At 52.0% G+C, this 17,997-nt stretch overlaps 8 protein-coding genes across 8 annotated transcripts; 5 read left to right on the top strand and 3 right to left on the bottom strand.

Annotated features, from left to right (window-relative positions):
* Positions 1 to 966: 966 nt before the first annotated feature.
* BDV17DRAFT_295784 (GLEYA domain-containing protein) lies at positions 967 to 2,365 on the top strand (the record flags this gene model as incomplete). The annotated part of the gene is made up of 5 exons (XM_073763146.1): positions 967 to 1,125; positions 1,178 to 1,213; positions 1,272 to 1,516; positions 1,582 to 1,694; positions 1,779 to 2,365. 5 exons carry the CDS (start codon positions 967 to 969, stop codon positions 2,363 to 2,365), a joined length of 1,140 nt encoding a protein of 379 aa, XP_073610898.1.
* A 660-nt stretch (positions 2,366 to 3,025) lies between these two features.
* BDV17DRAFT_275517 (uncharacterized protein) lies at positions 3,026 to 3,768 on the top strand. The gene is made up of 4 exons (XM_073759224.1): positions 3,026 to 3,253; positions 3,331 to 3,338; positions 3,395 to 3,488; positions 3,560 to 3,768. Exons 1-4 carry the CDS (start codon positions 3,152 to 3,154, stop codon positions 3,641 to 3,643), a joined length of 288 nt encoding a protein of 95 aa, XP_073610899.1. The 5' UTR covers positions 3,026 to 3,151; the 3' UTR covers positions 3,644 to 3,768.
* Positions 3,769 to 3,784: 16 nt separating this feature from the next.
* BDV17DRAFT_275520 (NAD(P)/FAD-dependent oxidoreductase) lies at positions 3,785 to 5,400 on the bottom strand. The gene is made up of 3 exons (XM_073759225.1): positions 5,234 to 5,400; positions 4,177 to 5,180; positions 3,785 to 4,091 (listed from the first exon to the last, which is right to left on the bottom strand). The coding sequence occupies exons 1-3, from the start codon at positions 5,360 to 5,362 to the stop codon at positions 3,899 to 3,901; spliced, it is 1,326 nt and encodes a 441-aa protein (XP_073610900.1). The 5' UTR covers positions 5,363 to 5,400; the 3' UTR covers positions 3,785 to 3,898.
* Positions 5,401 to 6,034: 634 nt separating this feature from the next.
* On the top strand, positions 6,035 to 6,545 carry BDV17DRAFT_295787 (uncharacterized protein; the record flags this gene model as incomplete). Its single annotated transcript, XM_073763147.1, has 2 exons — positions 6,035 to 6,328; positions 6,393 to 6,545. The coding sequence occupies 2 exons, from the start codon at positions 6,035 to 6,037 to the stop codon at positions 6,543 to 6,545; spliced, it is 447 nt and encodes a 148-aa protein (XP_073610901.1).
* A 94-nt stretch (positions 6,546 to 6,639) lies between these two features.
* On the top strand, positions 6,640 to 8,511 carry BDV17DRAFT_275525 (uncharacterized protein). Its single transcript, XM_073759226.1, has 2 exons — positions 6,640 to 6,822; positions 6,876 to 8,511. Exons 1-2 carry the CDS (start codon positions 6,747 to 6,749, stop codon positions 7,835 to 7,837), a joined length of 1,038 nt encoding a protein of 345 aa, XP_073610902.1. The 5' UTR covers positions 6,640 to 6,746; the 3' UTR covers positions 7,838 to 8,511.
* A 235-nt stretch (positions 8,512 to 8,746) lies between these two features.
* On the top strand, positions 8,747 to 10,625 carry BDV17DRAFT_275527 (Zn(II)2Cys6 transcription factor; the record flags this gene model as incomplete). The annotated part of the gene is made up of 2 exons (XM_073759227.1): positions 8,747 to 8,927; positions 8,979 to 10,625. The coding sequence occupies exons 1-2, from the start codon at positions 8,832 to 8,834 to the stop codon at positions 10,620 to 10,622; spliced, it is 1,740 nt and encodes a 579-aa protein (XP_073610903.1). The 5' UTR covers positions 8,747 to 8,831.
* Positions 10,626 to 12,083: 1,458 nt separating this feature from the next.
* Positions 12,084 to 13,540, bottom strand: BDV17DRAFT_222586 (carbon-nitrogen hydrolase family protein). Its single transcript, XM_073755639.1, has 5 exons — positions 13,340 to 13,540; positions 12,784 to 13,274; positions 12,518 to 12,730; positions 12,423 to 12,467; positions 12,084 to 12,363 (listed from the first exon to the last, which is right to left on the bottom strand). Exons 1-5 carry the CDS (start codon positions 13,485 to 13,487, stop codon positions 12,184 to 12,186), a joined length of 1,077 nt encoding a protein of 358 aa, XP_073610904.1. The 5' UTR covers positions 13,488 to 13,540; the 3' UTR covers positions 12,084 to 12,183.
* Positions 13,541 to 15,523: 1,983 nt separating this feature from the next.
* BDV17DRAFT_301338 (FAD/FMN-containing dehydrogenase) lies at positions 15,524 to 17,114 on the bottom strand (the record flags this gene model as incomplete). Its single annotated transcript, XM_073764235.1, has 1 exon — positions 15,524 to 17,114. The coding sequence occupies one exon, from the start codon at positions 17,112 to 17,114 to the stop codon at positions 15,615 to 15,617; it is 1,500 nt and encodes a 499-aa protein (XP_073610905.1). The 3' UTR covers positions 15,524 to 15,614.
* Positions 17,115 to 17,997: the final 883 nt, after the last annotated feature.

A 17,997-nucleotide genomic window follows, 5' to 3' on the forward strand; every position in this document is an offset into this window, starting at 1 on the left:
GTTTGACATGCACTTGTCAGTACATCACTCTATGGACTGGAGAGATTGTACCGCCTGTAGGTAAAAGAGGTGCCCCTCGTCAGATCGCTGACTTTGTGCTCCGACTGGGGGAGTAGGTTTCTCCTTTGAGTCTACGTTGGCACCTTCCTCAAGCAGCGGCACAGGCCCGGCCAGCCTGAGAGTGCGATACCTTAGTCGAGGCAGGAAAGAGCAGTCCTGGGAAGTAGAGGGCACGGTACAATGTAGGAAAGTGCGTTTTTAGAGGTCTAAGGCCGGTTTTATTCTTCATGCACCACCCTCAAGCTCAAGGTTCTACTACGCTTACCCTACTTTAGCGACGCAGCAGAAGTCTAGCGCTCCTCGGGTGCTATATTCCTCACTGAATTCCGCTCCGAATGCGAGGCAGTTCCTAAGTCTGCCCTCGTGCCTTGAGGTTTGTAGCTGAAGAGCTGCAGTAACAGTGATTGACGTCGTGCAGATGACCCGACAACCCCGGGAGCGTGATCACCCTGCATGAACAGCTGCATGTAAGACTTACAATAATGATTTCGAGGGGTCGTCTGATCATTTTACTGGGGTAGAGGAAATGCCGGACCTGACGGAAGTGTATAGTGATTGGTCAATATACAACCGGGACCGTGCGTTTATGCAATGTGATGAGAATCAACGTACTCTAAGAAGCAAGATTAGGTATAGACCGTACTCATCTCGACTAGATATTCAGAATATGTGTAGATGGCTAGCTGAGCATCAGTAGCAGGCTCTACAGAAATACGACTCCGCGGATAAGGCTAGTCTACTCTATTGGATTTCAAGAGAATGTTCAGATTCCGAGAAGTCCGAGTTCTGGTTGATATTACAATACTGCCAACTTAAAAGGGAAGATGGGTCCTGCTTCGCCCCTAAGGTCAGCACAGGAGCGCACCGAGAATCAGTAACAATCAGGGCCAGCCCAAAATCGCGACCATGAAGTGCCTCTATATCATCGCTTTTCTCTCGTTCTTTGCTGCAGGCAACGCGCAGCTGCTTCCTACCCTTCCATTCCCGTGGCCATTCTGTGCCTCTACCACGACTGTTACCCTTGGCGGTACCTACACTTTGACCAGAACAAGCACAGTCACTTCTGTAAGTCTCATTCTGGAGTCCCTTCGCTCACCCCCATTAACAAAACGGCCAGGCAACCAGTACCGTGACAGTCACAGCGCCTCCGAGTGTACGTCTTCCTTCCCTATCTCTCAGGAGCAACCAAACGATGGCTAAACTTCGCGCAGCTGTCAATCACTACAACACGCACGACCACATACAGTCCAACGGAAGTCACCTGCTTGAGTACGGCAACGACCTTTTCTCCCTACCGAGCACCCTTCGGTACCCTTGCAGCTCGGGCTCCAGCGCCGCAGATTACTCTTCCGCCTATCATCCCCACGGCTTGTCCAACGGTGCCTACTATAACTGTCATTCCGCCTACGGTCTCCAACGAGCCTTGCACCCGGGTTGAGGGAGATTACGCGCTTGTGTACGTTTACCCTTTGTTCATCTACATGAGGGATTGGATTGACCTAAATACTGATGTCTCGCCAGCACGAGCACCGTAACATCTACAACGACAGGAATATCAACCACAACAACAACCCCCATAGCCACCCAAATCCTAACTGAAACTTGGATCCAACCAACGCCCACATCCTACAATGGTTCGCCCTCCATTCCTTTCTATTCCCTCCGGTCTTCTTTCCCTCCTCAACCACACCAACAAACTAACATCCATCCACCCACAGGCCTAAACTACTACCAATACCTAAACGGGTACAACTACAACACCGATGGCACCGGCCTCGGCGGCGGCGGATTCAGCACGTCGGACTGGAACGCCAATTACAGCTACTACACATCTGGCCTGGCACGCGACATAAACTTCGAGTCGCCAAACTGGCCAACCGGCCCAGCAATCTGCCAACTCCCCGGCCAACCCTCTGAATCCGATTGCAGTCAATGGACTGTCGTCTTCCAGGGCTTCCTCTTTGCACGCAGTGCAGGCGGATACGAAGTATATTCACCCATCGCCTCGGAGACGGATATATGGCAGGATAACGCGGGGTTTTGGTGGGGCGGGGAGAAAGCATACTCCGATTATCAGGATGGGAATGTTGATGGCGCTGCGACACCGCTGGGAATCGAAGGGGTGACGAATCGGTATGAGTATAACCTTACGGATGGGGAGTTTATGCCGTTTACGTTTATCTTTGCGAATGGGCAGGGGCCGGCTGCGAATCGGGTCACTGTAACCACCGAGGATGGGAGAGTGTATCCCGCTGATCTGGATATCTTTGTTCCGCCCTGCGAGGATAGTGCTTTTGTACCTTGAAGACTCTGTGTGTGTGTGTAGAGAGGGGAGGGCGCGGCTTCTGGGACGTTGAAGGACTTGGCAGGTGGGAGTTGTGTCCAGGGCGAGTGACGGGATGGTCCTTTGTTAGCTATATTGGGAGATTATTCATGGATATTTCTGACATTAAATAAGGGCGTAGAAGTTGTGATGCTTGTAGGGCTTAGTAGTCCAGCTATGAGTCCAACGGCGAACAGTACCCTATTGTCGGAACCGTTGTAACGGCGCCCGGGATTAGGGGGGACTGAGCTCACTACAGCCTACTCTAACCAATCCTTAGATTTATCGGCCTCAGAAGACGCCCAACAAAGACCAAGATACTCAATTACTAAAAAAAAGGCCTTGGATGCTCAAAGTGTCTTACGAGTCACCCAGTCAGTATCGTTCCGGATGCCTAGACTGCAATTGGGGCCGATCAATGAACGCCTAAGCTGCCAGGTTTGGTGATCCCTACCCAAACAATTCAGGGCAGGTGGGCTATCTACCTGTGGAGGCAAACTAATCATGCAACACGCATTTAGGCTTGCGAGCTTCTCAAAATGCCCCAGCTGACGCGAGCAATAGTGTATGGTGATTGGACAACCTTGTCGAAGCTGAAAGTCCCCAATACACAAGGACTCAGCCAGTATATCTACATCGCCCGCCTGATTTGCAATCTGACTGTGGGGGCGGAATGAGATTGAGCAGGGCTATAAAGGCCTCCTCCCGGTACACCCAGTGTGACCTCTGGATTGTCCCATTCCTCAAGCTACCAGAATCAAGATCAACATGAAATTCATCTCTGCGTTCTCCGTTTTCTTTGCAGCAGTCTCTGCCCAGAGGTTCGAGGCTTACTCCGAAGCGGACTACCAGGGACAGACTCAAGTTATTGTTAGTCTTTACCCCTTTCACACATCCGGGTGCGAGCTCCAGAAACATAATGGCTAATCTTTTTCTCTACTCCTTAGACTCAAGAGTAAACTTCATCGCTTCCCATCCATATCTGACATCGTGCTAATATCATTGGCTCAGAGGATGGTTCTACCTGACTCCCGCGGCCAACTCCTACAGATTCGACTCGGACGGAGGCAAATGGGCATTCAAGGCGCCTGCTGGGGGTACTGCGGTGAGATTCCCATTTGCATAATCACATCCCACGCCGGCTATTCTGATGCTAACTTGACCTTACCACTCTAGTCATGCGGTGGAGATGAGGATGTCCCCAGCGTTGCGTCTCCATTAATTAGCGTTGAGATTGCGCCTGCTGCGGATTTCTGCTAGATATACTTGGACCGATGGATATCATGGGTTCCGATGGAGGTTTCTTTTTATTCCCATAGTGGAGCCAGGATGATCATGTCCCAGCCACTACCCACGCGCTCGTACTACCTCCGTCTGCCACTTCCAACCAAAAAAAAAAAAAAAAAAAAAAAAAAAAAAAAAAATTCAATGCGGAGTAGCAATTTCATACAACGATATATATATATATGTCTCTCCTCTGTATCCCAAGTTCGTCAATAAATCCAACCAACCAACCTACAGCCTCGCCCTTTCCCTCTCATCAAGCTCCCGCCTCACGGGGCCCCCTCGACTCCCATCTCCCCAGAACGCGTCTTTGCGATGCTCATACTCCTTCCTGAACCGCCATTTTGTCGCCAGATGCGGCGATAGCGTCCGATGCCACGCTTTACCGAGATACTCGCCTAGCACGGGGAGGAATTTAAATGCACTACATTGATTCAATCCGGTTAGTTATCTGCAGACAAGGGAAGAAAAGTAGGGTTGTTATGTTTAGGTTTAGGGAATAGACGTACTGTCCACTTCCGCCACCACCAATAAAAACATTCTTATAGTCCGGGTGAAAGTCCATGATGAAATCTCCGTCTGGCGTATCCGTATACCAACACACAGCTGTCCTCTCAAACGCGCGATCCGCTAGTTCAGGGAGGATCTCGCGGATCCCACCCCGCAATCGCTGCTCCCCGTCGGCAGGCGTGTAATTCGCTCGTTGGCGAGAGACTGCAAGGGGCGGCGACGAGACATTTTTAGTACCGGACTTGAACTGCATAACTTTCGCCTCCATCTCACTCAACGCACGTGTATACCCCCACCCGTGCACAGCTACTTTCAGCATCTGGCTCTCCGGATGAGGCGGAAAATTGAACCATCCTGTTGAAGCGTTGTAGTAAATTGGTAGATCCTTGTACTTTTCGAGTTCTTCCGGAGTGAGCCGCATGTACCCGAGGACCTGGGCCGTTGCCATGGTGGAGTTATACATAGATACGAGGTTCGATATCCAGGCGCCGGCTGCAAGGATGAAGTGGTCGCCTTGTATGACGGTTCCTGCAAGGGTTCGCACGGCTTTGATGGTCTTACTGGCAGGTTCCTCCTCGAGTCCAACCACCGTCCCCATCATCCCACACGTGAACGACACCCCAAGTGCAAGGCAATCATCGCGCAACTGCGCCATCGCCTTACTCGCGTCCGCCCACCCGGCGTCGCGATTAAGGTACCCGTTGAATGGCTCCGGCGCAAGATCCCCGCTCAGAACGGGGTAGAGGCGTTTCGCCTCCGCGGCGGATGAGATCTTTGCCCAGGGCAGTTGGCGGCTTTCCAGGGCAGCCGTGGTGTTCTTGATCCAGGCTTGTCCATGGCTGCTTGTGTTTCCGGAGAGGATGTAAGCGGCGGGTTGGAATATACCGCTGTAGCGCGGCTCAGACCACTTCTTGTATGCGTCTAGTGAGATGTGGAGGTAGTCGAGATCGGCATAGTCGAAGCGGATTACCCGGGATATGTCGGTTGAGGAGCCGTTGGGGACCTGGTTACTTTTTAGCGGATTCTTTCTATATCGACTGGTGAGGAGATGGGTACCGGTGGCATATGTCTGTCCAGAACAACGATGGACTTGTACCCCTCCGACGCAAGCTGGTGGGCGATTGAGAGGCCGAAGAGGCCTGCGCCGACGATCACGATGCGGCTGCTTTTGTCCATGGTCCCCATTCGGGTTAGTATCGAATGTCAGTATGGTTTGATTTTGCGCAGTGTCAAAGTTGCATGATCTCCGTCAGCATGAGGCCAGACAAAACTCGACAGCGTTGTGGATCCGCCACCGACGCCGATACCGGGACATGACTCATGCTCCCCCGGCCCATACTGCCACGTACTGCAACTGGCGATAGGACAGGGACACGAGAACTAGTTTGTTACTGAGGGCTCAGCTTGGAAGAGTAGACTTGCATTCTTTCTCTCCGTTTTCTTCTACTACGCTCAAATTTGGGCGGCCTGCATCGAATCTGCATATGGCTGCGTATACGAGTTAGTGCTGAAAGCGGAGCGGACCGAATACGCTTACGCTTACGGATACGCTTACGCTCACGAGCACGGCACTAACAGCTCAGTCAGCCCTACCCTTGGATCGAGGGAACTCTTGGATTTTGGGTGCTTATGAGGCTTGTACGAGGATCGAATACTGCGAGTTGAGGTTTGGAATTGAGTGCTGCGCCGCAACTTTGTTGTAGTGGTTCGTATGCGCTTGGAGAGTTGGATACTGGTATATCTATACTTGTGTGCCACATACCAAGAGACACACCACAACAACTCAATACTTCGGAAACCAATACCCTATAGTTTTCCCTGTCTCAGATTTTAGACAACTCCAATTTCATAATTCCAATGGCCTCCCTCATCCTCATCGGCGGAATTCTTCTCGCCGTCAAGATCGTAGACAAGCACGACAAAAAGAAACAGAAAGAGTTGGATGCTCAAGAGAGCGAAAAAGCCATCCCGCCATATTCTCCGAGAGCCCCATCAATATCTACCGAGACCGAGCCAACATCGACAAGAAACATCCTGACCCGAAAATACTGGCATGAGCGCAAGAAGCCGAGGCAAGAGGCCCAAGCCCAGGCCCAGGCCCAGCTTGCCGGGAGTCTAGACGCTCCGCCTCCATATTCGGAGCAGCCTATGGTATGTTACCTGGGAGAAACCAAACGGCTCGGTGAATAATAAGCTTATTTTACCTACTCTGCAGTACCGAGATCTTGAGAAGACCGACGGACCTAGTGGACTAGATGGTCGCCCGATTGAATATGATCGGAGGGTTGGACAGGAACTCCCGGGGAGTCCGGCGGGGGCAGAACATCCTACGAGGGAGGAACATTGTATGAAAGAGCAGACTTCATAGTTCCATTTAATTGTCCATGATTTGTTGACTTTCTTTGTTCGGCGTTTGGGCTTGGTATCTTGGTATGTCCGTGTAACCTGCGGCCGTGGATCACGTCAGCCACTTCTTTCCTTCAGTTTGTATTTCGCGACACGAATCCATCTTGTCTTCTCTCATTTCAATCATCCAAAATATCTGCTAAAGCGAAAAAAAGAAGTCATTATGGTGAATCTCCAAACCGTTCGTGCCCACAACGCATCGCTCAAATCGCTCGGCGAGGGCCTCGTCGCTGTCTTCGGTACGATACCCCGCAACCCCTATACAGAACCCCCTCTTAACAGACAGGCACAGTCGGCGGAACATCCGGCATCTCCCTCTCCACAGCCCTCACTCTCGCGCGCAACACCCTTTCACCGAGAATCTACCTTATCGGCCGATCGCAATCCGCCGCAGACGCGGCAATCGCCAACATCCACTCCATAAACCCAAAAGCCCAGCCTACATTCCTGCAAGCAGACATCACCCTTCTCAAAAATGTCGACAAGGTCTGCGACCAAATCAAAGCGCGCGAAGAAAAGCTTAACCTCCTCTTCATGACACCGGGCACAATGACGCTCAAAGGCCGCGACGAAACAAGCGAAGGCCTCGATACGAAATTCGTCCTGCATTACTACGCGCGTATGCGCTTCGTGCACCAATTACTCCCTCTCCTATCGACAGCCGCGGAGAACGACAATAGCACGCTCTCCCGCGTCGTCTCAGTCCTCGACCCAACCGTTTCCGTCGCAGTCGGCGGGGCAGGAAAACTTAACTGGGATGATCTAAGTTTGAAGAATACCTTCAGCCTCAAGAACTGCGGCCACCACGCGAGTCTCATGAATAACTTTTACCTCGAGGGGATGGCGCAGAAGTACCCGCGCACGAGCTTTGTCCACGCGTACCCGTCTGGCGTGGATACAGGGATCACGCGCGACGTACCGTTTTCGAAAATCCTAACCCCCATTGCGCGGATTGTCTTCAGGCCGTTTATGGTTCCGCTTCAGGAGAGTGGGGAGAGGCATCTATTTGCGGGGACGAGTGGAAGGTATCCGCCGTTGAATGTTGGGGAGAATAACCTGGAGGGAGGGGATGTTGCGGTGGGGAGTACTGGGAAGAAGGGCAGTGGGTGCTACTGGGTTAGTTGGGATGGAGAGGTGTTTCCGCCCAATAAGAAGTTTGAGCGGACGAGGGGGGAGGGCGCTGTTGAGAGGGTCATTGGGCATACGGAGGAGGTGTTTAAGAGGGTTTGTGAGGAGGGGGGGACTTATCCTTGAGTCTGGGCTGTCGAGGTGGATGGAATGAGCTTGTGTATCAATATGTTGTCCCTTTGATTGATTGTTTCTAAGGAGTATGCGGCGTTTCAAGGTACTAGTAACACGTTGACTAGTTGAGAGAAAGAGTCTCCTTATTCATAACTATCTGCTATAGTGACTGACCCACTGGGGTTATGACCCTCCCCCGCAAACCCTGGTCCCGGTCCAGGGGAGCGCCTTCCATTTTGAGATGCAGTTACTTGAGATTTCGCTGGATTGGGGTTGTTCCTCCTCTCATCTTGCCTTCCCTGGGACAGTTGCAATAGCATTTGTTGAATTCACCGGGGTACCATATTCAACCTGTCGGACTTCTTTGCTGTTCTCTAATACTCTTGTAAGGACGCATCAATTTACCAACCATTTAGCGACATGACCAGACCAATTCCGGCAGAGATGTTGTCTCTCCGACACAGCGCCCTCGCGTATAGACTTGCCAGAATGGCATAGCTGATGCATGCGCAAAGACGTCACGACTTGACCGACGACAACGTGGCTGTGGTGACGTTACATTGCAGCCACCAGTCCCCTACCTACGGTTCCCGAACCTCAATCGAACCTGTCAGAAGGTAACTCCAGACCGATGAACGGCTCGGCAAGGGATGTCATACAGAGACAGAACGCTATTCGCGTTCCAGAACAATCGGTGAAGGGTGCAGGATGTTTGCGCCATCAAGCAGCCAGCCAGCAGTTGGTCGGATTTGGAATAAGATCGCACCGTGGGGGCTGTGTAGGGCCTCCACCAACCACAACCCTACCAACATCTTATTGGTTTCCATCTCCATTAAAGTATTCCAAATACGAGCTTGGCGGGAAGCCCACCCCGCGGCTGAGCACAGGGCTGAATGGTGGCTTTGGCCTGGAGCCTGGGCTTCATTTTCGTCTCTGATTTAAAGAGCCGTTTCGCTCGTGTGGATACAACATCGTAAACATTACGAAGTTACGGATCGACGAGACAATGTTGACACCTGAAGCACAGTCCAAGTTTCGGCCTAGGCGCCGCCATCGCAAGTCGAGGAATGGGTGTATGGAGTGTAAGCGGAGGAGGATCAAGGTGAGTCATTATTACTTCTTGCTCTTCAGACAAATGCTAAGCAGTAGACAGTGCGACGAGGAAAAACCCTCGTGCGGGCGATGTATTTTGACTATGCAGGAATGCATCTATCAACCACCACTAGCCACGGCGCACTCTTCTGCAAGCGAGCCAGAGCAGAGTCATATTGACCGGCCTCTGTCTCTACCGACTCCAAGCCCGCGCAGTGGACAATCTCCATCTTTGTCCACAACAGACGAGATCTCAAGGCTCTCGCTGTCGCGCCTACAGCTAGTAGAGCCAACCCAGAGCTTCGACTTCACCTTCAGTTTGAACTTCGACACATCAGACACCGGCCTCTACCACCACTACCTCCAGCATACAAGCCGCAATCTCACCTCCAACACGCGCGACTTCCACGCACTGCAAGTATGCCTGCCGACACTGGCCCTGCGCAGCAGAACAGTCTATCATTCCATCCTCGCCGTCTCAGCAGCTTGCATGTGCTGCGACATGATCTATCGAGATCCCCCTCCGGATGTAAGCACCGTCAGCAATATCCTCATGACAGGGTATAGACATTACAATGCGGCCAGCGAGAGGTTGCGAGAGCTGATCTCGCGACCGCGTGCGGCAAACGCAGAGCCCCTACTTGCGGCGCCGCCGTTGCTCGTCCCCTTTGCGACGTCAAGTCAGCAGATTAATCACTGGATTTCGAATCGGAGGGGTGGTGCGCAAGTCCGGGTCGCAAAGCCGCTGGCTTCGACGCCGCTAGATGTGATTATTCTTTCCAGGGGGATTACGGCTACCATACGAGCTCTGGAAGCTGACGCTGCTTCATCGCCGGGCCCTATTTCAATCCCAGCAAACTCAATCCCCGAGGACATCGACTCGATGGACTCCTACTCCCCTCTCCCAACTTCCCCAGCGACATTACCCACCCCGCCATCCCACCATCACCCAATGTACCACATAATCAAAGAAACCAGCGGCGCCGCATTCTCAAAACTCCAGGAACGTCTGGACGCAGCCATATTCTTCTCACCGGGGCATAGCAAGGCTCTATCTGCATGCGCCGAGGCCCTCGAGATCCTATCGACACTTCGCTCTGCCGCATTTACATCCATCTCCCACTACTCACAGGCAACATCTAACCCTCTAGATTTTCCCAGCCCGCTACCAATACAACTCCCGCTATCAATGACGAGAACCCCGAACCTCCCACAGGTCCCCTCCTGGCTCGTCGACTTCACGGCCCGGCCGTCAACACCGTCATGCACAGACCATCTCACGCGCCCATTTTTGTCGTTCCTCCCATTAGTCCCAATGGCGTACCTCGATCTCATCCTCCCGCTATTAGATAGGCGCCTTGAGGGACCAGCAAAGCAGGACCATGCAAACCCGCACGTCGACCCAGCTCTACAAACTTTCGACGGCGAGCTCGATCTCAGCATAGAACAAGCCCTAGCACTAGACATCTACGCCCACTGGTCCGTGCTCATGTTCCTAGTCGGTGAGGAGAGCTGGTGGATAGGTAAATTACCGGATATTACACTTGCTGGGATGGTGAATCGGTTTGGGGATGGGTTTGTGCATCGGTTTTGGCCGGGTGGGGATGCGAACTCAGATACGGCTGCCGAGGGGGTGGGAGATTTGGGGGAGTGGTGGCCAAGGAGTATGTTGAGGATTGAGAGGGAGATTGGGCGGTATCGCTAGGGGGAAGTGTTGTGTTCGCGTAGGGTATAAAGCATATCTATCGGCATGATATTACTTATTATTATGATGTTATATGTTGGTATGGGAGAATATTTGTGAAGAAGTATATGCATATTGAGCTGCGGAATAGGGTAATTTTTATAGATCGAAATGCTTTGTTTGTCTGACCTGAGTGTGAATGTAGTTCCATGAAAGGCGAAGAGAGGAAATATCAAAGGTCCATTCATAGATTAGGAGGACTTCAAAACGACACCAAGATTCAGGTACCATTTTTGAAATCTCCACGCCCAGAGTGACAAGTATCGACATGAATAGGTAGGTATGGTGCCCGTTATTCTCTTTGAGCATACCCCCTGCCCTTTATCATACGCTTGATTCAAACATTGAAGGCCCAGCACTACCTTCTTATGAGTGGCATCCAGATCACCTTGACCGACGCTGGGGACGAGTACGATCGATCCGTGGTCCACGTGAGTCGATGGGTTTTCGAGGAGTCCGATGTGGCAGATGCCGTGAACGACTGCCTGGGAGATGATTAGGGGGTGTATTTGGATGCCATCGACAGATGCCACATGGTGTTGGCTGAGTTAGTAGCAAGCATTGAGGGCTTGGGCCCTATGCCAGTAAGTGAGCCAGAACCCTTCCCCTTCATGGTTGGCATAATTAGCACTGATGCCGATAAACTTGTACCTTTAGCAAGGGCTTTCTGAACTTGTCAAAAACAGGTCAGGGCCGATATGCTTTACCAAAGAAGATCATATTTCCCTATGAGGCGAGACCCGCTCGATAGACAAATCAGAGAGCTCGACGAGGCGACCAGAACCCTAAGCAGAATTAGAGAGAACATGATGTTACTAAAACTTTTAGTTGCCTTACCACCATCATCCCGGCAGCATGCAGGCGTTGCATCGGCCCTCAATGCGGCCGGGGATCAAGCAAAAATCCTCCACTCTGCCATGGAAACCATATTTCCAAACCCTTGCCATTCGCAGCATGAAGTCAGGCTCGGTTCTGCGAAGCCGAACCGAATATATTGATAAAAGTCTGCAAAGGAAGAAGGGCAAAGCCCTGGTATTCACTCTTCTCTTCTCGTCGGCGATTAATGACAACACTCAGTGCTACAAAATTGATGTCACGGTGAGCACAAGCGAGGGGAAATAATGACGAACTATTTTAAGGTCTTAGGGGTTAGGGGTGAGGGTGGCAGAGAGTCAGGGTCCTTAGAGGTAGGATAAGATAGGATTCCGATGAGGGAGATTCTAGTTTTAAGTTAAGGGTGGGTGGTAGGCTAGCTAAAAAGCATTGTAGCGGTTAGTTATTTATAAGAGACTAAATTATATTATAGGGAAGGATTAGCCGTAGACAAGATAACGGGGTCCTGTAGCCAGAGCCGTTTGACGCAGTATTAGAAGAATATTGCAACAACCTAACAAACCCCATACTTTCGGCCAACTATATTGTTAAGAAGTTGAGATTCTACCATCATTCCTTTATATAATACACTAACCACCCATTCCGCCTGGTATCCATAAGCCTAGCGGGGCTCTACCGAGGGAACCATTTACTCCTCCTCCTCAGCAGGCTTAGAAACAGGAACATCAAGCGGCTTCGAGAGACCAACCCGATCAACAGTCCGAGTATACTTGACGCCGCCCTTCTCACGGTCTTCGCTCACAACAAGGTCCTTGCGGTTACCGTCCACAAGGAGGCGGATGAGGTCGGGGCGCATGTAGTGGCCGCCCTAATCATACAGTTAGCAGAAGCTCTATAACGCTGGGTGGTATGAGGAATGAGACTTACAAAATCAGCGAGGGACTTGGTGAGGTGGATTTCGTCGAGGTCGATCTGGTCGTTGTCAGTAGCCTCTTCGCTTAGTATCTTTATGGTACACCTACATCGACGTAAAGAAGACCCTGGAAGTCCTTGGCCGGGTGCGGGACAAGATTCTGTCCATCGGGCGCGAAGATGCGGCCGTGGCCGTTGTAGATGTTGGGGTCTTCGAGCTCTTTGCCTGGAGGCGTGTTCAGCTTGATTCCCTCGGCGGTGATTGTCTGCCACGGGGCGAGGGTGTAAGTTCCCGTTTCGAGAGCGTAAGCGGGCGTAACGAGCTGGACGATGATTAGTTCCACAAGACCGAAAGCGCAAGGGAAATATCGCATACATCGCAGTTCGCCTCAGCAATGTTCGTGTACGGGTCAGGGTACTTGAGCGTCTCCTTGCCAGGGTAAAGCGGCCAAGCAGCAACATGGACCTGCTCGCCCAGACTAGCCGCGTAAGCCTTCATAAAGGGGTTCATATTCTCCCAGCAGTTAAGATGTCCAACGCGTCCAATTTCAGTCTGGACGACAGACTCAGTGGTATCGCCAGTCCCATCACCAAAGACAAGGCGCTCGACGTGTGTGGCACGGATCTTGCGGCGGTGGTTGATAATTTCGCCGGCGGGGTTGATGAGCACCTGAGTGGTGTAGAGGCTGGCCAGGTCGACTTCGGAGTAGCCCAGCGAGACGAAGATCTTGTTTGCACGGGCTGCCTCACGGATGGATTGCATCTGGGGCGAGTCGGAGGGGAGACTGTTCTCGCGGTATTTTTTGAGGAGGGGAAGGCTTTCTTGGTAGTTTACCTTCCACATCCAGTAAGGGTAGCCGGGGATCCCTATGAGGAGCCCTTGTTAGGGTTGTGATGGGAATATTGGAAAATGATGAGGCAGAAGAACGTACACAGCTCAGGGAAGGCAATGAACTTGCAGCCATTCTGACCGGCCTCATTGATCCAGTGGATGGTTCGGCGGACGGATTCCTCAAGGTCGAACCAGCCTGGCTCGGCGTTGACGGCGGCGGCCTTGTACTTCTTCAGGACAGGGGTCATTTTGCTAATAAGATGTTTTGAAAACGGCGGTATCTGATCGAGCAGATAGTGAGGTTGATCAAGTGACTGATGATAGAGCAATAGCAGTCCGTACAATTCAAGCACCTTTATACCCCGACTGCCCTCCTACCTCTCCCAGGTCACTTCGCTCGGCTCACCCGGGATCGGTCCTTGATACTGCATTTCGGTGTTTGGAGTATGGCCTGACTCCGCCTGAGGCACCCCGGGATTTGGATCGATCTGCCTAGGGCTTTGACTTGATACACCGGTGGGTCTGCGGGTGTGACGGATAACGGTGCAGATCCCGCATTCTTCACCTGTACAAGGTTGCTTTACGGGCGAGTATCTTTCGTACTAGACTTGACAGGGGTTGGAGTGCATGTCTGTGGGCCCTCTACGCACATTCCAGGGTGACACAATCCTGATCTCGGCGTCAAAGCTGTCTTATCGTATCAGCTATCGGGATTTGCTTCTACCTTAACCGCGGAAAGCAGGGTATACCTCGAACACCACAATCACGCCATCCTGGCTGCTTTCAGAACCCCGTGTCTATCTCTCTGATTACTCGGTGAATTTGCAGCTGCCTTTCACCTGATTGTCACGGTCCATTGAGCACCACTGCCTCATGTAAAAGCAAACGCCATTGAACACGTATCCGACCGTCGCCGAGGACAAGAATCTATAGGTACAGTTTCCAAGCCGCCCTAAAAGGTCTAGACTTCCATTATTCTCAATTGGCATCACGAGCAGTTCGGACGGTTGCTGAACCGCAGTGAGGCCAATAAGTATTTCACGAAATAGTCGCCGGCTTGCCCCGATCAGAGGTTGATGAAACAAACCGGACGACTTCAATCGGCTGGTTACTTCGCTCACTAGTTGGAGTAGTGAACTCCCTAACGTGCATTGCTTGAGCCTAGGTACTAATTTATCATATAAGGCACCCACCCGTACAGTTTGTAGCTGTGTTTTCTTCTCGGAATTTGGTTGCAGTGACAAATGCAGAGAACGTACCGCGTGAAGAAGGCAGTGGTGGTTACCTCATGCTATGCTGCGGCAATCCTCTAATAGAAGACTCTTTCAATTTGCAGACTCGCTTAATGATGAGACCGGTAAGCAACGGGATCAAGGATATAATGATTTGTCCTCTTGTCGAGGCATCAGTCGTTTCTTCATGCGATGTATAGACAGACGGAACCGATGGTCTCTTAGTTTACGGTCCAGAAGTCCGTTTACTATGAAGCCGTAGCAGAGCACCATTTATCGTTGGTCGATCTAGAAAGGAATACAGGACCAGAAGCATGCGTGGTGCTGAATGTAAAGACTTAAGCTCTAAAAGACAAAATTTAACCTCTTAACTCACTTAGCTGCCTTGGGGGATACATCAAACCTAGCCGTCTGGAATTGACTCGTGAACATCAAGGCCTTGTTCATGTACAACCACGACCGCCCGCAATTACAGACTGGAATAGAAGATCTGTACGCGGATCACTATGTTGAGCCAAATGCAGCGTTGGGTAGCGGTGGCTGTTCACACCGAGGACTCTCTAGCTGTTCAATTCTCGCTCTTATAAGATTGCTTTGCTAGATGTGGCCTGCCTAGGCTACCGTTCCATAGGACTAGCAGAATGCATCACACATGATAGGTACCTTTGATAAAGATCCATTAAGATGTCGGCATCGCGCTACTACCCGGGCTTGCTTAGAGTTTGGTCAGCTTCCTGGGGGCCAGCGCGTTTGCCTTGAGGACCTGGAAGTTAGGAGGGGTTTGTTTTCGAACGGTACTGAACAATTGAGGAAGGAGCAGGGCTTTTCTTTTTATTAGATCCCCACCTTGTAGGGAATAGGCCTGGTGGTCCGCCATACAAACGTCAGGTATAGATATTGCCTAACGAACATACAACCGTCTGGTATGGACACCGGAAATTCTGGTTGAGTTCTGCGTTACCATTGCGGAAGATCGGTGGTCACTTGTCAGTTGGAAAGAAACCCGCAGCTATCTCTACTATCGTCTCATTTCAATCGTCGAACTTCATGAATAAAAGAGAAGTGATTACAGTCTCATTAAGGTCAAGACATATCAGTGACAAGTCAGTCCTTGTCAATCATAAGAGGTTACAGGACCCCTCTTTACGCAAACAACCCACTGCACCGATCGATCCCCAGACTCTCAACAATAAACGGGTTCACAAACTGACAATTCGGATCCATGCGCTCCTGAACCTCAAGCCACTCATTCATCTTGGGGTAAATCGTCTCCGAGTAAGTTCCGTTATTGAAAAGCATCTTGTTCCAGTGTGGACGCACATTATACTCCTCCCCGAAAGCCGGAATGAACTCGCTCGCCAGTTCCTGGTGGAACCACTGCAGCGTGAAGTTATTGTACGCTGGGATCCACGAGTACTCAAGGGCCGCGAACACTCCGCTCGAGTTCGCGGGGAGGCTGTACTTGTTGTGCGGCGAAAGCCAGGCATTGTCGGCTTTGATGAAGCGCGTAATCACGGTGACATCGTCGGAGACGTAGCCCGCGCTTGCGTCGCCTTCGACGCCGCCGCCTTGTGCGGCAATGTAGGGTGCTAGACGTTTCTCCTGGGACTTGGCGTGCTTGAGGTAGTCAACTCCTGCGTCGGCGAGGTACTCAATGGGCAGGAAATGCTCGAATTGGCCCATGAAGCCGCGGTAGCAGATTCCCGGGGGCGGGGTGGCGATCGCATCCATCTTGGTGTCGTAGCAGATGTAGTTGCGGTCGCAGCGGCCGCAGTCATTGGCGCAGTAGTCGAGGGAGCAGTTTTGGACGGCGTTGAATTCTGTAGGCTCCCAGTAGACGAGGGTCGCCTCGGGAATGAGAACAAGCTCCTGCTTGTCGGCGTCCCAGTCAAGGTGTGGGCCGAGAATGTTGACCTGGTCGTATTGTTCTGCGAAGCCCGCGATTTCTTGGTACAGCTCGGTTATGTTGGAGCTGAGCTCGACGACTTTGGATGTCCGCTTCATGTAACTGGTTGGTTCGGTCTGCAGGGTGACTTCGACGATGATGCCCATGGCTCCGATGGAGACTGCGAAGGCTTGGAGGAGCTCCGGGTTCTTTTCCTTCGTGATGGTGTGGATGGTCCCCTGGGCGTCTAGGATACGCATGCCGATAATCTGAGTAGCCAGGTTCTGGTTATCCTTGCCTGTGCCATGAGTTCCTGTCGTCGCAGCACCAATGTAGTTCTGCACCTTTTCACTCCCGAGATTGCGCACTTGCAGGCCGCGCTCGTGCAGCTCGGGCATGAGATCGATGAGATCCCAGCCGCCACCGACAGTGACGGTGTTGTTCTCGCCAACTTTGAGGTGCTTCAAGTTGGTCAGACTGAGGATGTACGAGTCGCGGTCTGTCTCGCCGTCGTTGACGCAGGTCGTCAGGTTGCCGAAGCCGTGGCCGTTGCCGACGGGGCGCAGCATCGTCTTTCGCGGGTACTGCTCCTTGACGAAGCTGATCAGGTCGGCTTCATCTTCGGGGACGAAGTAGGCTGTCGACTCGCAGGTGATGTCATTTTGCCAGTTCCACCAGCGGTGCGCGAGGGCGCCTGAGCTGTTCAGGGCCAGGAGGGAGAAAAGCGCAGCGCGCATGGATGCCATTGAGCCAATCATCTTGACCGCTTCCTGGAGAAGTGTTAGTGATGGAAGGCTGCTGTTCGTCAGGTCTCATACCGAACTCTGAAGAAGTTCTTGGTGATGGAAGCTGAAGAGCTGAAGGATGTTGTGCTGGGCTGGTGTCCGTCTTCTCGAGCGGGATGGGTTGGCCCATTTATATCCGAGCCCTTAGGCCTACAATGCCCTCAACCTAGCCGGCTTGACCAGATACAGTTTTATTGACGACACCAATGCCAGGACTGATCAGCGGCCATGGAGGATGGGGTTTGGCGGCGGCTGTTGGTGCTTCGGGCTTCGAGACATGGAGCTCGCTGGGTCCATCCACTATGGCTCAGGCACGGTTCAGCACGATCTTGGTCATCATGAAGATTCTAGCCCGCGACAAGAGTTGAGATACCAGACTGCTCTGTAAGCATCTTGGTCGAGATAGCTTGGCGAATCCTCTTGGATGCGATCAACATTGACCTCATCAGCATACTGAAGGTTAGAGCCTAGGAATTGGGGGCTCGGCGTACAGAAGCACACGTCGAGGCTTTGTGGCCTGGACACATGAGAATGCCATTGCTGTGGCCGGGCCCGTGGGGGATCCTCATGCTCCGTAACATCTATAGATTAGCTCCGCTCATGGGCTTGGATTGGATGCCCTTCGAAGACGAAAGTGTACAGCCTGCTTGGCATTTCCCTACCCAGACTATGTTAGGTAGAGGAGCAGATCCACAGCGGGATGCTCGCTCCGCTTAGTGTCTGTCTTGTTCTTGAGTGGCATTCCACTCTGGGGTCGTGGAAATGCGGTGCGTCCTGTGGTTGACTTCCAGGAAGGACAGAGTACTAGGACGCAATAATGCAGAAACAACCAGGTTGTTACAAACTTTCCTGCATG

This window comes from Aspergillus undulatus, assembly GCF_047715775.1.
Source record: "Aspergillus undulatus strain CBS 261.88 unplaced genomic scaffold BDV17scaffold_75, whole genome shotgun sequence".
Lineage (NCBI taxonomy): Eukaryota > Fungi > Ascomycota > Eurotiomycetes > Eurotiales > Aspergillaceae > Aspergillus > Aspergillus undulatus.